Below are 17,493 nucleotides of genomic sequence, written 5' to 3'. Positions count from 1 at the left end.
TTTTTATTCAGAATACCTTAACTGATGATTTATCTTCTTCAGAGAAATAAATGAGACCTCCTCAGAAAGAGGTAAACAGATGAATTCATTACACCATCATTTTTATGACTATCACATTGAATTTTGATTAGATTATCATCTAGCATTTGCTGTAATTTAAAATACAATATTAGAGAAGAAGTATCTACACCAATATGTATATTTTCATTTACTAACACACTTAAGTTTATTTAAGATTGTGGTTACTTTGCCTAAGAAACAAAACTAAACCTAAAACAAACAAATAGCCCAAACTCTCCAAGTGCTTGGGTGATCAGGCGCAGTTCAGATTTCCCTCTGAATTGCACCAAGGAAATTAATTTGAACCTTTTTGTGTTCTTGAATTTAAAAGATAAATAAGGTGTAGAATACCAGGTTAGGTTTTCAAAAGCTGATGATAGTCCTGGAAGAAAGAGAAAATTCACATTTTTCAAAGCCTGGCTGCATAGTCTTTTGTCAATACTCTTCATACAAAACTTTAGAATATTTTACACAACAGTATAATTTTCTACAGTAAATCCAATGAACCATCTCTCCAGCCCCAATGCATATGTACTGGAAGTAGACTTTCAGTATGCACTTGCTTTTTGACCTGGAGAAGTTCCTGTAGCCCACGCAGTCATCTCGCCAGCAAGAAGACACGCGGACACTAGGTTCCTTCTGCAACAACGTTTATTGCCTCCTCCGTAGGGAAAAAAGGGTCGAGCCAATAATCCGCACTGCTTATATACACCACAGTGCAGCGTGTCCACCCACAGCGTGGCGTGTCTCCCCATGATTGGCTGTTCGCTCATCACCCCACGTGACACCCCGGAATGGGCCGTGACATGGCGTCTTTTCACTCTACACACATGCGCAAACAGTTCTCTATGCACATGCGCAAACAGTTGTTTACTAGGAGTTGACAGCGGAAGTAGGCGCCATCTTGCCATGGCGAATGCCTCTTCAGCTCCACCGCTCCCCACAAGTTCCTACCTAGCTTCTCTGCACTTAAATACTGCAGTTTATCACACCCCATCTCCCCATTTCCCTTCCTCTTCTCTTCTGAGAAGGGAAGCCCCTGCCCCCCATGGGTACTAATCTGCCCTGGCACATCAAATCGCACTAAGGGACCAATGCATACTCTCACACTGAGGCCAGACAAGACAGCCTATCTATGGTAACAGGATCCAAAGGGAGGCCACAGAGTCAGAGTCAGCCCCAACTCCACTTGCTATGGAACCCACATGGAGACCAAGCTGCACATCTGCTACATAGTAGGTCCAGCCCCCGTGTGCTAGTTGGTTCGTGTTTCAGTCTCTGTATCCCCTCATGGGCACAGGTTAGTTGACTTTGTAGATCTTCTTTAGGTGTCCTTGATCTCTCCAGCTCCCTCAACTCTTCCTCCTACTGTTTCACAAGACTCTCAGAGCTTTACCTAGTATTTGTCTGTTGTTTTCTTCTTCTTTTTCCATCAGTTTCTGGATGAAGGCTCTCAGAGGAAAGTTACACTAGGCTCTTGTCTAGAAGCATAGCAGAATATCATTAATAGTTTCAGGTGTTAGTTTACTCCCATGAGATGGGTCTCAAGTTGGGCCAGTCATTGGTTGGCTATCCCCTCAATCTCTGCCCCATCGTTATCTCTGTACTTCTTGTAGGCAGGACAAATTTTGAGTCAAAGGTTTTGTGGTTTTGTTGGTGTCCCTCTCTCTCTATTGGAAGTCCTGTATTGCTACATTAGGTAGCCACATCAGCCTCTTAATGCCTCACTTTTATGAGTCTCAGCTAGAGTCATCACTATAGACTGCCTTGAGTCTCCTTTGTCTGTGTTGAGTGGTTTTAAAAGCACTTAATGCTCTTGCAAATGGCCTATTTTGTATTTTCAACATCCACATTGGAATATTGAGTAGTTCACAACTTCCTGCGGCTTCAGTTCCTGGGGATCTGGACCCTCTTCTGGCCTCCATGCATAAATGCCCACATGTGTTGTACATAAAGGTAAGCCGACACACACACACACACACACACACACACACACACACACACACACAGACACACAGACACACACACATATACACACTCACACACACACACTAAAAATAAAAATAGTGAGCTATGAGAACCAGATTCTTTTATTATTAAGTGACATGCATTTTCATTCAACATTCAAAATGATATAAAAATCAGCTTTTTGTGAAAATATGAATTAGTTTTTAGTAGAAAGGAGATTTAAAGTTAGTTCTATTTCAGTAATTTTTCTATGATAGGAAAACCTGTGTAGACTTAAAATGCTTCTGCTAAATAAGAGAAGGAAATTTTGAAGTTAGGCACTTGTCTGGTCAGAATTGTGATGGAATGGACATTGAATGATGTCTGCAGAGTCCCCAGTTAATCGACACTTTATTTGCACATAAGCACACCCAGACCCATACCCATACCTACCCACACACATTCCTCCTATACTACAAGGTTTACGGGTTAGAAAAAGTATCATCAATATTTGGAATTCTGGGACTCAAACTCATGGCTTTGCCCATATTGAGCAAGTGCTATCCACTGAGTAGAACCATAGTTCTTTTTTGCCTACAGCAATAGCAGTGTCTAGTGTGGACCAAAGTACCTCTAATGTAATTCAGGTAGCATAGGAAGATATTAGTGTTCAGGAGTTTTAGTTCATGTGCAATGACTTGTACCAGAAAATGAGGAATCCAACTTTTGGAGGCTTTGAGTTTTTTTGTACTTATCATTTGGTGATACTCTATCCTCTGATCTGGAGCGAGATTGCTCATTATCTTGAAACATAACTTGGTTCTTCCAGGGAAATGAAGGAAGGTATTTCTAGATCCATGACCCTGAAATCTACTGAAGTGTCTCTTCAAAGGAAAACAAATGGAAAGGAAAGCAAATGCTTTCTATCTTTACAGTTACTAAACATCTCCACTTCTCTCTAGCAGCTCCCCACCATTGCCAGCTTCTCTATGTAAGTGTGATCTTCGTTTGGAACTTTACAAAAAAAAAATTGAGAAATTTGTCTCCATAATAATTCTTTCGCCTAGATAAACCACTTCTGTAACCTGTTGCTTGAACTCTACCTCATACTTTTGAATTACTCACACTTTATTATTTTCTTTGTTTTGGTAAGCCCTTTAGCCCCTAGAAAGCTATGTAAGTATTGTATTTGAGATCATGATTTAGACAAGAGTTAGAAGTGTGACTTAGGAAGGAACGAGTGGAGCTGAATGCAAGGTCACACTCTGAAGTACGTCAATGGAACCCTTGAAGAGTTGTGCTATGCCCTGATCTCAGGATGCCGTTTGCCTCTTTGTGCCTTTCAGTGCAACGAGACCTGGTAGAACATGTGTATCACAATCGTTCACATATTTCGTTAGCTCAGTTCTCTTTTATCCCCCATTCTTTTCTTTTATTCTTGCTTACATGCCCCCACATGAAGCATTTCACTCTTGATTTTGGCTTTAGAATTTGGTTTCTAGAGACTCATGGTTGAAACTGAAGTGTTTTGCAACTCTATGAGATCATTCCCATGAATATGATTTTACAAGATAATTGTATTAAAATAATATAAAAAAACCAAAGTAACATTGCCAGCACAGTCTACTGAACAAGCTTATGAAGCACTAGCACAGCAAACTTCTATTGTGCCAATCTTCTGTTCCTCTGCCTCCTCACTGCCGATTTAACCACAGAAGTACGAATCTTCATCTCTTTCGTAGTAGTTTCATTGACTGCAGTACTCCTTCATATTGGAATTCAGTGTTAAAACCACCAATTTGCTTCTTAACCAGGGATTCACGTTTTTAAGTGTTTTAGGGTTATTCTTTTGGTTCACTGCATGTACATATTTATTTTTTTAAGATAATAACTTTCTATTTTTAAATCTACCCAGCTTTATATCTACTTGTAATCTATAATTTCCTAGCACAATCTATGAAATATTAATGACCATATTTTAAACCACCCAGTATCGTAAATGATCTATCATTTCTATAGAAATTCATTTTCCCAAGCCTCTTATTTCTTTCAGTCTGGAGTACTTGATCTCTGAGGCTGATGTAAAAATGTCATCTTTACATTTCCTTCATTTGTCTCTTATTTTTTAATCTTTCTGAATCTTTTATTTTTATGTTAAGTTGTATGTGTGTGTATACATGTGCATGCCTATGTTTCTGCCTGTCTATCTGTCTGTCTGTCTGTCTGTGCATGTGTATGCATTTGATAGAAGTTGCCCACGTTGTCCAAAAGAGTGCTATAGCTGTAGTTACAGGCAGTGTGTGCCTTCTAAATTGGTTGCTGGAGCCTGGAGTCTAATCTTTATTCTTTAAAACTTTTTTCCTATTTCTTGATTTTGCTATTCAGTTTTTAAAGGAACATATATAGCTTTTTTGTTTTTCTTTTTTGTGTGTGTGTTAAAACATAAAACTTTTAGTAGACTATTGTTCAATGAAATTCTGACTGAAACATTGATTTAATTCTTTTTGATATATACATAATTTTGTCATTTATTTAAAAGTTGCATGCTATCTAAACTTGTTTTATTTTTTATTAGATATTTTCTTTATTTACATGTCATATGATTTCTCCTTTCCCAGTTTCCCCTCCAAAAAACAAACAAACAAACAAACAAAAACAACAAGAACAAACCCCTGTTGCCTCTCCCCTCCCCATACTTGCCACCCAACCCTCTCCCACTTATTGGCCCTGGCATTCCCTTACACTCGGGCACAGAAACTTCACAGGGCCAAGTGCCTCTCCTCCCATTGATGACCAACTTGGCCATCCTCTACTATACACATACTGCCAGAGCCATCAGTCCCACCATGTGTACTCCTTGGTTGGAGTTTTAGTCCCTGGAAGCTCTGAGGGTACTAGTTAGTTCATATTGTTGTTCGTCCTAAGGGGCTGCAAACCCCTCAGCTCCTTTGATCCTTTCTCTAACTCCTTCATTGAGGAAGCTGTACTCAGTTGAATGGATGGCTGTGAGCCTCTACATCTGTATTAGTCAGGTACTGTTAGAGCCTCTCAGGAGATAGCTATATTAGGCTAGCTTGCCTTTCCTTCAGTCTCTGCTCCATAGTTAGGCTCTGCAACTCCTTCTGTGGGTATTTGGTTCCGCCTTTTAAGAAGGAATGAAATGTCCACATTTTGGTCTTCCTTCTTCTTGAGTTTCTCGTTTTGTTTTTCTTAAATTGACAACATTGAGGTCTTTTGATACAGGTCAACTGATAGTGCTCATATAGATTGCAAGTTAGAGAGACAAAAGTCACTGGGATTTTTCTCTATTTTTGGGTTTCTACTAAGCCAGTAAACAACAGTGAACAAATATAGAGACTTTAAACATAAAGTTGGAAGGAAAAATGTTTATTGCCAAATTGTCCTCAAAATTTCATGGTCAATGCACCCTACACATGCTGTTACCTTGAGGTCAAAAATGCTATGAACCACATGCTTGCTGCTCTTGATTCTATTAGCTTGGTAAGATGGGTCATGTCAACATTCAAGGGTCTGCTCACAGCTTTCTTGTTTTATTTATTATTGGAGCATTTGGCCATGTCTAACCATTCTTGCTTTGTGAAAATGTTGCTATATTCTCTGTGTGCTTCATTGATAGTTTGACTGAATAGAGTATTGTGGATTTAGAGTAACTTTTCACTAAATTTTGCAAGTTTTATCTAATTCTCTCCTAGCATCCAGTCATAGTGAGGCAGAGTAGCTTGAAAGGCTCTGCCATACTTTTGCACAGGAAGAACTGCTACCCTCAGCCTTGAAAATAAAACAAATCTACACACCAGTACGTCTATTTAATTGGAGTATTAGACAGACTATTTGTTCCACTGAAGTTATCTGTATTATTAACTTTACTACCTAAGTCTTGATTTTGTTTATCTTACTGTTTTTCTTAACTATTTTTGGATTTTCATTTTATATTTTCTCCTGGACTACATAGACGTACTGGAATTTATAAAAGCAAATCTAACTATATGCTATCTCAAGAAACCAAACTTAAAACACAAAGAGAAAGGTGTATTAAAAAGTTAAAAAATACACTATATATTTATCAAAGTGTGCAAATTTGGAGTAGTCATACCAATACCAGAGCAAATAAATTTAAGAATGAGAGATATTCCCAGAATTTAAATGTATCATCTCATAATAACGTGACTGAAACATAAAAGTATTGTGTCACTCCTAAGATTGTACATATATAGTTAAGTGTGTTTCAAGCTGAAAAGACTTAAAGGAGAAACAGTCACATACACAATGTGCCCAAGAGAAACATCAATCCTTCTCTTAAACAGGTTGCTAGAATGGTTTCATGCACAGTTGTTTTCTCTCATCCACAGTGATGTGTTAAGATCCCAATGATGATTGAAGCTGCAAAGCTAAACTATTACTGTAGTACTGTTTTTTTTTTCCTACACACACATACTTCAGATAAACTTCTGCCTTCCCTTTAAGGAAATACAGCTTTCCTCTGCTACATCAGAATTCTCAGCAGCATTATTTGAAGAGTCCTGTTAAAGTAAAAAAAAAAAAAAAAAAGTTTATTTGGCCATAAGTGCTGCAACAAATGATATGATAACCAGTAGTCAGTGGATGGTCAGTGTCTCTAGTGTAAAACAGTGGACAAAGAAAGAGCAAATTCACCTCTTGAGCAGGATGGAGGGATTTCATTATTCATTAAATAATTAAACAGTGTACAACGTGTAGGCTGCTGAGTCTTGCTTGACTATTTCATGTCAGTGCTGTGGAATAGCCTGTGTGATACCAATGCAGATCTATGGACAGCCATCACTGAAGTTCTGTTTACATAAAAGGGACTCAAAGTCTCTTGCTCAGGGCAGTGATATCCAGTTAGCAGAGGGAATTTCTCTATATTCCATCTGCAGCATTCTTTTATATTCTCTTCATTTGCATTGTAAAGCTTTATGAACCTGTGCTGTAATACAACAACGTGCTTCACAACCCATTGGTATTGCTCTGATCAGTCTTCTGAGAAGCCTGCATGGACACGATTCTGCAGGTAATGGGCTGTTTCAGTTCTGCTTGAGGTTCCATCGCTTTCTCCACTCCAGCGACAGCTGTGTTTTATTGTTGTCATTTGGAATAATAAGAGGCAGGACACTAATATTCTTTTCAGTATTCCTTTCCAGTAAGTAATTGGGATAAGTGAAAATAGTGTCCTGATGTTTTCAAAATAACAGCAAAGCTGATAGCATTTTAGAATATTTTTATAAAATGTAAGCATAGTCAACATATTGGGCACTTTTGACTACCTAGTCACAATTTGAGTGTTGTATGTCAAATTTCAGTCAAGTTTATTTTTGGTAAATTAATTTTTATAACCCAAACTGACAGATGTCTCTGTAACAAAATGAGCAACCAAACAATACAAATAAAGCTGCTTAGCTTCTGAGATGTAGGGTTATACAATTCAGATGTGGACAACTATAACCTCTCTGTCAAATCTGCCCTTTGTGTTTGCTTTTACAAATAAAGTTTTACTGTCTCAAAGCCAGTTCCATCTACGTATATGTTATCTAGTCACATATAGGATATATGAGTGGAGAGAACTAGTTGGGACATATCACATATGCATCTCAAAGTCTAAAACATGAGTGATTTAGCCTTTTGATAAAGGCTAAGATTGCTCACACCTCATGTAAAGCAAGCGTTTATAAGCTTATAGAAATGTTTATGAAAGCTTATGAAATAGAGTACAGATACTTGCACTTTAGAGTTTATTTCAGTTGAGCTGAGCAGGGCTCAGAGCTTCCTACATAATTTGACTGTGTAAGAGCTAAAAGTCACCATCAAAATTCTTCAATGCATTCATTTATCCACAAAATACATTACATTTTATCAAGGGGAGAGCCATTGATAGAGATTAGTTAGACTTGTCACATCAGACGTGGTCTCAGGCTCAAAACAAATGCATGTAACATAACAAAAATGGCTTCTATCTTTTCTTGTTTGGCCAAATGAATGATCTGTCCATGACTTGAAATGACTATATAGAATCTAAAAACATTGTAAATTTTATTTAGTGTGTTTTAGAAAAGGAAAGATCCCTCTGAGTTGATGTATCAGAGTATACATCAAAAATAATTACTTTGAACTGTGCCTTAATGCTTTAAACATAGGAATGAATAAGGATTTGAGGAAAAAATTGAAGTTATTATCATCTGTAAATTATAATTTTCTCTATAAGTCTGTCCTATGTGTTTAAGAATTAAGGCTTGTATATTGTAACATTCATTATTCCTTCATTTCATGAGAAATATGTGATTCACTTACTATCATCACTGTCCAGAATTGAGAGTAGCAGAGTGACCCACATAGTCCTGGTCCTTGCTGTACAGGGGATTTCTATGAAGTGACAATATAAGATAATAGATACTCTATTAAAAAAGCATAGTGTAGTCTCAGGTTGAAAAAATCCTTTTCAGGCTGAATATATTCTATTTGGGGAAAATTAGGAAGTTTAGTATGGCATCCTGGAAAATGATGAAAATATCAGTTCTAGGAATGTCAACAACTTTAGAGTGTGTAGCATATGGGACAAGATAGTTGACACAGTGGATTTAATGTGAAGAATAATTAGGGTAGATATTGAAGATCAAGGGAGAAGAACTTCCATAAGATATTGAAAGTCCCTAAAGGAATTTTGAATGTTTTATGAAATGATCAATAAGAAAAAACTTATATTGATATATGGAGAAACAATTCAAGATGAACTAAGCCTTGGGATAAGAGGCCCAGGGTTTTGTCTGGTATACACTTGTAGAGGCTATCTGAATGAAGTAAGCCAGCAGTAGGACTGAAAAGAAATAAAAAGATGAATTTTGAAGCTAATTTGAAGGTACAATAGGTCCACACTGAGGAGACAACTTGCATATTGACTGTAAAGAGAGAATTTTGGGTGATGGAAGGACTGGCTTTGCCTTGGGCCAGGGTAACTCATTTAGAGTGCCAGACATTGACCTATAGCATTTGCCACTTGAGTTTTATATCTTTCTTGCCTCAATTCTGCTACTAAAATACCATAAAAACTCTCTAGCTCTACAGAGACCACCAATACAAAGTCAATTTGCTTCATGACCCTTGAGGAGAGGGCTGGTTTTGAGGATTTCATTTTGTAAATGGCTGTGGGCTCACACTGAAATGAGCTGTGACACATTCAAAACCATCTTAATATTGTAAAATGTTGAAGGCAAGGGCATTTGCATACCTCTGTCAGACAGTCTCCAACAGGAACTCCTTTCACCTCAAAGCTCTATTCATCCTTCCAGTGATCACATTTAATGTATGACTCATATTCATTCGACTGCTGTACTCAGAGCATTTAAAGGATCCATGGGCCATTTACTTCTTTTAGAGGTTGTTAGCAATGCTATCTTGGGGATTTATGCTTCCTTTACCATGTTTCGTGAACTGTGAGGTGGGTCTTTGCTATTCATTTATCCTAGTCTGGGAAAAGCAAAAGCAGAAATAAGGGAAATAGTGAGAAGGGCAATGTTTGTATTTATTGTTTGCACATTGAGCATTGGCAAAACACTCTTCTGCATTCAAGTGATAAATATTCAGCACCTTGTGTATCAGCTGTAGAATTACACAGTGAAAAGAATAGGTTTTATCTGCATTCATATTGATTCCTGGGTAGTCATACATCATCCTTATTGAAAACAGCACACTGCTGGCTATGAAAGCAGTGTGTTCTTGTACTGCTTTGCTATGCTAACTTGCAGCTCTCTGGCTCTACATATTGTACATTTTTTCCTCACATAGCCAAACATCACCTGGATCTGGAAAACGGCATGGAATCAAACTGGAATTAGCTAACCTATTTTAAAATGTAATTTCTTCCTTCCTGTGCTATATTTTTGACCAGACTGGAAAGCCCCTGGTAATATCACAAACTACTTCCCCTCCATATGTTAATTTCTTTCATACTTTCCAAGCAGAGTAGATGCTTGATCTGTACTCAAAGTTTTCATTGTATTCTTTTTCCTCCTCACACTCAAACTGAGCTGTCTAAAAGCCATTCTTAAGCATCTTATGTAAATGATAGTCAGTTTTACTTCCCTGTGTCCCTTCTCTCATCTCCATATTTGTCCCTCTTGCAGAATTGTTGTTGTTGTTTTTTTTTTTTGAAGCAAAATTTGTCATTTGTGTCAACATATAAAAAAACAGTAAAAAAATTATATTAAGTGAAGTGAGCTAGTCACACAGCAAATTTAGCATGAAGTCGCTTGTGGAATCTAAAAGTGGTAACCTCTGAGAAGCAAAGAGTATGGTGTTTACCAGAGATGCTGAGGGACAAAGAGGGGAAGGGGGAGGACGGAGGAGGGAGGTGGGAGGAGGGAGGAGTGAGAAGAGAGGAGGGAGATATAGTATGCATGATGTAAAATTTCAGTTAGGTAAAAGGCACCTTCCTTACCTGTTAAGCACTGTGGAGACTGTACAGTAGCACATTGAATTAATCCAGATTGCTAAGAGTAGATAGTAATGTCTCACAACAAAATATATGAAGTATTGAGTGTATTGGTATAGCAATTCCACAATGAACACCTTTCAAACATTATGTTGTAAGCATAAGGACATACAGTTATTTAGAAAATTAAAAATGAAGGAAAAAGACACATAAGCAACATATGTGATCACATCTTACAGATTTTTAGTCTTTAGAAGACATAAAATGTTTTCAAATTCTTTTGTAATCAATAAATGCAATGTTTTGCCAATTATTTCATAAATGTGCCATAGATGACTTTGGGTTTGTCATTGGGAAGAAGAATGTAATCTGAGGCTAGCTGCTGCTTTTTGGTTTTGTTTAATTTTTATGTTTGTTTGTTTTTTCTTTCCATTACTCAGTATCTATTCTCTACCAACTCCTTTACCTTTTTGAGTGTATCCATTACTCATTTTCTTCTCAATCTCTGCTTTTAATATCAAATGTTTCCAGTAAGTGCCTGAGGTAATCTTTCCCTAACTAGCCTATGCTGCATATATAATTCAGATGATTAATTTTTTAAAGATTTATTTACTTTTATTTTATGTGTGTTAATGTTTCACCTGTATGTATGTATGTATGTATGTATGTATGTATGTGTATGTTCTAGGTATATGTGTGGTTTCCTCCGAGGTCAGAAAGGCCATCAAATCCCTTGAAACTGGACAGACAGTTACAAGCCATCATGAGAATTTTGGCAATTAAACTTGGATCCTTTGCAAGAATAAGTGCTCTTAACTTATGGTTATGTGGTCATAAGACCACAGATTATTATTTTCTTATTGGTTCTCAAATCAAAACCACTTCATGATAGTGAAGGAAATACACAAAAAGTATAATGGGACATTCTTGTTTTGTATTCTCTAGCGTTTGAAGGGTTGGGGTGAGATTACTACTTTAATTAACTTGTTCAGGGAAAAGTGTGTTGGGGGTATGATGAATGTTGATATGATACTTTAATAGTAACAGGATTGATGGAAGGAACCAATCATATTGATATCGGAGAAAAGAAGAGTAAGAGAATCTGCCTTTAATATCAATATCAATAGTTGGATGGGATTGAGTTTGATATACTCAGGAGAGAAAAGTATGGAAAGTGTACTTTGAATATAAGGAAATAAATATTTCAGAAACTTTAACTATGCTAAACAGAGTAAAATTTAAAATGTATTATATTTGTATTTTATTTATTTATGTTTTCTTTTTTTGGTTTTTCGAGACAGGGTTTCTTTATGTAGCCCTGGCTGCCCTAGCACTCACTCTGTAGACCAGGCTGGCCTCGAACTCAGAAATCCGCCTGCCTTTGCCTCCCAAGTGCTGGGATTAAAGGCGTGCACCACCACCGCCCGCTGTATTTTATTTCTATGACAGAGCATATTTTCAAGATACCCTATTTAGTCTAGATTTTTCTGATCAATCTTGATCTATTTTGGCATTCCTGCTTAATTTTGCATTTGATATATTTAAGGGTTACCTAAAGGTTAAACATTCTGAAAGAGTTGATCATTTTCTAACCCATGGCAGGATTTTGGCTTGAAGCAAATTTATCACTTACCAAAAATCAAAGTAAATTCTTATACCTTTTTAATATTTAAAATGTGATAAGACTTGAGTTCGTTATTATATATTCCAGGAGGCTTAGGTTGTTGTAGATAGGCAATACTAGATGGGAAAGAGATGCTAATAAAATTTAGCCATGGGTTTGTTTTATGAGAATGTAAAATTGATGAGAGTTTTGCTTCATTCTTCAGCGTAGGTTGGTGAATTTTGTAGCTTTTAGGTGTGAATTTGAATTCTAGATATTTTCTTAACTGGATTGTTTTATTCTAGACAAATTAAAAAGTCTTATGGCCCTATTTCCCTCTTCTATAAAATAAAACATCATTCTATGAGTGGTTTATATGGAATGAATTAGATAAGGCATGTGGAAGGGCCCTGCTAGGTACTGAGTTCATACTGCATTTATGACATCATTCTATGCATAGACTTGAACATAGGTGCATACTCACTATTTTCTTTTTCTATAACTTTTCTTCTTTTAAGGATGTATTATAGAGTGGACAAGGAACATTCTCTATGGAAACAAAGATCCGAGGTGGTTCTTTTGAGAAATGTCAGGATCACAAGAGCTGAGTGTTTTCCATTAATGGATTAATACAGTCACTGATTCTAAAATTTAGTAGGCTATTAAGTAGGGTGGACTTGTGATAGGTGGGATCTGGGTGGAGATAGAAGGTAACTGGATATGTGTCTTTGAAGGACCTCTTCAGGACCTCTTTCTTACTTTCACTTGCTGTCTTTCACTCTGCTTCTTAGTAAAGACAAGTGTGTTTCTTCTCCCATGCCTTTTCTCCACAATGTTTTCTTCCTTTTTTTTCTTTTCTTATGTTTGTTTAGCTTTATCTGTCTTACCATGGGCTCAGACACCAAAGCAATGGATCCATCAGACCAGGGGGCTAGTGTTTCAGAAAATATGACTCCTGATCAGCCTTTCTTTTTCTTTATTGTTATTTTAAGGTTTTTGTCACAGTGACATGATTAACATGCCTCCTAAAGTCTCAGGAAATACTTGTACACAGATATAATCCTTTTTTGCATGACTGTTGTTGAGTCCCAAGCCACTGACAAGTGGATCTGAAAATGGAGGAAATGGCTCTTTGTCAGCTGATTAATAATCTGAATATTTCAGAGATTGCTCCTATGGCACGGCTGTATTTACAGTCCTATCCTGGGAAACTCAGCTTGGCTGCTGGGTGGGAAGTTTAACTTTCTCTTAGGGTGCTTGTGAGAGAGTTTTTTGACTGCTGTTCACATTTGCAGAGATTCTTTGAAATGTTATCCCAGGTCCTCTTGGCTATAGATAACCTCAAAGATAAAATCCCAGGATGGTTCTCATTATCTTGGCCTTTGACCCTAAGAATATGGGTCATAAGTTGCTTTTTGCAGAGGTAGTAATAGCAGTGTTCTCTCTAGGGAGAGTCTGGATCTCAGAGAACTGACTCTATTGAGAGTCTGACTTTGCTGATTATTTTTAAGGGATCTTTAATTTGAGATGGAGGGAGGTGCCAGTGAATAAACTTTCTTACTGGAAAATATGAAGAATAGTTCTCTGACACTAAATAGAAACTTGGGGAGTCCTAAAATACAAGAGCAGGGTATCATTCCTAAAAGTGCAGAAAGGCCCATCTTTAGTTTCTTTTACTAGGTCTACAGTTTGAATTGTTTGCTGTCAGTATGCTTAATTGGATTTTGCCTACATAGGATTTTAATCCCTTCCCCTGCAGCCCATTCTAGTCTCAAATTCAATAGATAGACCAGTTGATCCTCCTGCATCAGCTGCCTGAGTGCTAGAGTCAGTGGCTTGCATCAAGGCCATTAGTGCTGCTAAGTGTTTTGATTTCTATTGGCATCTTCATAGTGTGTCAAAGCACTTGATCTTCAGTGGTGCCTTGCTTTAACAATAATGCAAGTTGCCTCTGCATTTTTAATATTTATCAGGGAAGCAAATGTCATTCCAGGTGAGAAGACAGGACTTTAACTAGTGCACCTGATTAGTGCTATAGTAAAAGAGGGTGGGAAGTTCCAGAGCACACAGTCTATAAAGTAGCTCCCGGTCTGCCCTGGGAACTAGAGGAGGTCTGAGGTGGAGTAGGATCGTAGTGTAGGTAGAGACACTTTCCATATCAACATACGAATAATAGGAAGATGGAGAATGATAACTAAAGGGTTTGAAAAACACTTTCAAGAAACTCAATAATTCATTCAAATCGGATAACTATTTTTTTTTCAGCAGTGCTGGGATCGAGTATATATCCTCATGCATGCAAGACAAATGTTGTACTAGCTGATTTAAAGCTAACCCTCCAAAAACATTAGGTAAGTTGGTACTCTTGCAAAAAATCTGCACCACTGTGCATACCTCTTAGTAGTGTGATGAAACTGCCCATACTGACTTGGTGCTTCCTTTGTACAATCACATGGCCTTTCATTTTAACTTCAAGTGTCTTGTCAACCTGGTGGTGAGAAGGAATTTGCTTATAAATGTACTTGAACATTTTCAGACTTTCTGGGATGAATACAAATGGGCTGACTACACTGCTACCTCCTCCTATTTTCTGAGCTTGTTGGAAACTTTGTATGGAAATGTATAAGCTGAGTGTCTTATGGGAATTTCTCGGAACAGAATACCTATAAATTGAAAGCATGTAGTAGGAGAAGGAGGTGGCTCTTCCAGATTCCTGATATTCTTTCATGTGTAGACTATCTCTGAGGTTTGGACTCAGCATGTATTATACCTGCTAAATTCAGGAAATCATCTCATCCATCGCTGTCCAGTAATGATGATTCTGTACTCATAGTAAGTAAAATATTTTCCCCAACTTTAATAGAATCAATATCTGAAAGAGCACGCACATGGGAATGTCAGCATTGGTTTTCATAGCCATTTCTCTAGTCACTGATAAAAACTGAGAATGAAACAAGGCATCTTAACTATTTCCAAAACATATCAGCAAAGCCTGCAGGTTTCCCTGTCATGGGAATGACACAGTGTGGAATATGTCACCCAGAATGCTCGTCTGTAGGCACCGAGGGAGATAGGTTTCTCTCCTCAACATCATCTTCCTGTCAGCTTTCACCCCTACACCAAATAGGTTCAGATCATCTCTCTGTCTTTGTCTGATCTAATTTCTATGCCTCCCTCATAGATCATGTAGCTCCTGAAGGCCAGTAGTTTTCCATTTGTGCTATAATTCCAAAAAAAATGGTGTCATTAGAAGTGTTTCCAACTACAATATTTGCTTCAGAATTAGGTATATAAGTTGTCAACTTTTATAGAGGACCCCGATTCTTTATTCTCAAACTCATTCGGTGTATTTTTAAAACATTTATTTTAAAATTTTTTGTGTTTGCATATGCACTTACTTGTGATCATGTCCACTCGTAGGTGAGAGCCCATGGAGCTCAGGAGAAAGAGAAAGAGCCCTTGAAGCCAGAGTTACAGTTGATTGTGAGCTGCTGAATGTGGCTACTGGAATTAATGAAAATCAGATCTTCTGACAGAGTAGCAACTACTCCTAACTGCTGGGTTGTCTCTCTAGCACCGTATTACTTTTCTCTACAAATACACTTCTCATCTCCTCATGAAAGTTTTCTCTCAATAGTTTTCTCTTGTTCCGCACACCCATCCTACATAAGCGGATATATCTCCTGTCCTTTATGAGATATTTATTTACAGTGTCTGTTTTTGGCCTGTCAATTCACCTCCAACACCTGAGTTCTAATATTATCCTGTTTCAGTTTCTTGTTAGTGCATTGGGCATGTTAGTCAGTGTTATTGGACATTTTGTTCTTAATCACATGGGACGTAGGTTAACCCACCTGGTTCCCACGTCCCTGACGGGAATCTTCATTCTGACTGCTATATTTGCACCTCAAGAAATGCAGATGCTGCGTATTATTATGGCCACATTGGCAGGAGCACTTTCTGCTTCATGCATGGCTGTCAATCGTCTACATACCAGTGAGCTACTCCCGACCACATTAAGGGCAACAGGTATAGGAGTCATTTCAATGATGGTTAATTGTGGATTATTCCTGTCCCCGTTGTTTATGATGCTAGCGAAATACTCTGACAAATTGCCCTGGATCTTCTATGGAGGCTTTTCCATCCTCAATGGGTTTATAGTGTTTCTCCTTCCTGAAACCAAGAATCAACTTCTTCCTGACTCCACCCATGATATAGGAAATGATTGGGAAGAATCAAGACAAGCAAAGGAGGAGGATCTCATCATTAAAGTCACAAAGTTTTAAGGAACTCCTGGAATTGTCATCTGATTAAAGAATAAGAGAAAAAATGGTGTTCAGGACATGGTGACAGTTTTCGCAGGAGGATTACTTAGGATTATTCATTGATATTATCAAAGTTCTTTATGTTTGTTTGTTGTTGTTTGTTTGTTTGGTTTTGGTTTTTAGAGTCAGGGTTTCCCTGTATTGCCCATGCTTTCCTGGAACTTACTCTGTAGACCAGGCTTGTCTGGAACTCAGAAATCTTCCTGCCTTTGCCTGCCAAGTGCTGGGATTAAAGGCAAGTGCTGCCACTGCCCAGCATTATCAAACTTCTTAATAAATAAAGATTAAATAGAAAATAAAAAAAGAAATATTAATGTACATATATATGAGTCTAAGTATTTATCTATCTCTATGTGTCTCTCTCTATGTATCTATCTATCCATCTATGTATCTATGTATTTATGTATGTATATGTATGTATGTATGTATGTATGTATGTATGTATGTATCTGCATAATATTAGGTATTAAATAGGCTATGAAAAGGAATTGGGAGAGATTGGGGTGAGAAAATGGAGTGAGAATGAAATATTTGCGTGAAGTGAGGTACCATTTGTTGAATACTGCGTGGAAGTTTCAGTTCCCACTGAAGGAGTGGCTTCTTAGAAATCACTCTTTGTTATCAAAGAAGGGGACTGTGTGTACTGTGTCTGGCAGAGTACCTTATGGAAGGTTGGAGTAGATTATGTAATTGCTCCTTCAGTAACAGATCACGTTTTTTTTTTTTTAAATTTTGGGAGTCAAAACAGAGTTGACTGCTTATTTTTGGGTGTTCACATATGACTTTCCATCTGAAATTATTATCTTCTCAATCTGAAGACAACTTATTTAAGGAAAGTAAGAGATAAGTTGAAGTTAAACAGACCTGTGTAGAAATGAGTTGTAGGAATATGTAAACTCCTACTCTGTATTGGGAGCTTCAGAAGTCTCATCAATGAGAAAGTGTATACTCAGCATAGTGTTTTCATTGTTTGTGGTCCTCAACTTTGGTATTTTTCTCCAGCAGCACTAGTGGAATGCCAGCATTGTATCCATAGTCTCTAGTGTATCTGTAGATATGCATAGAACTTGTACCCAAGCTGCCACAACAATAGAGAC

The 17,493-nt window shown here is 37.5% G+C and overlaps 1 protein-coding gene and 1 pseudogene across 2 annotated transcripts in view; one reads left to right on the top strand and one right to left on the bottom strand.

Annotated features, from left to right (window-relative positions):
• The window catches only part of LOC116083457, a 79,766-nt pseudogene extending 64,263 nt beyond the window's left edge, over nt 1-15,503 (bottom strand). Inside the window, exon 1 of the transcript XR_004115723.1 lies at nt 15,470-15,503. The product of XR_004115723.1 is annotated as a pyruvate kinase PKM pseudogene (transcript). The remainder of the gene's footprint in view (nt 1-15,469) is intronic.
• Nucleotides 15,504-15,720: 217 nt separating this feature from the next.
• Nucleotides 15,721-16,417, top strand: LOC116086487 (solute carrier family 22 member 27-like). Its single transcript, XM_031364735.1, has one exon. It carries the CDS (start codon nt 15,764-15,766, stop codon nt 16,355-16,357), a length of 594 nt encoding a protein of 197 aa, XP_031220595.1. The 5' UTR covers nt 15,721-15,763; the 3' UTR covers nt 16,358-16,417.
• The last annotated feature ends 1,076 nt before the right edge of the window (nt 16,418-17,493 follow it).

This window comes from Mastomys coucha, unplaced genomic scaffold (assembly GCF_008632895.1).
Source record: "Mastomys coucha isolate ucsf_1 unplaced genomic scaffold, UCSF_Mcou_1 pScaffold12, whole genome shotgun sequence".
NCBI classification, from domain to species: Eukaryota; Metazoa; Chordata; class Mammalia; order Rodentia; family Muridae; genus Mastomys; species Mastomys coucha.
This window is presented reverse-complemented; position numbering and strand designations above follow the sequence as displayed.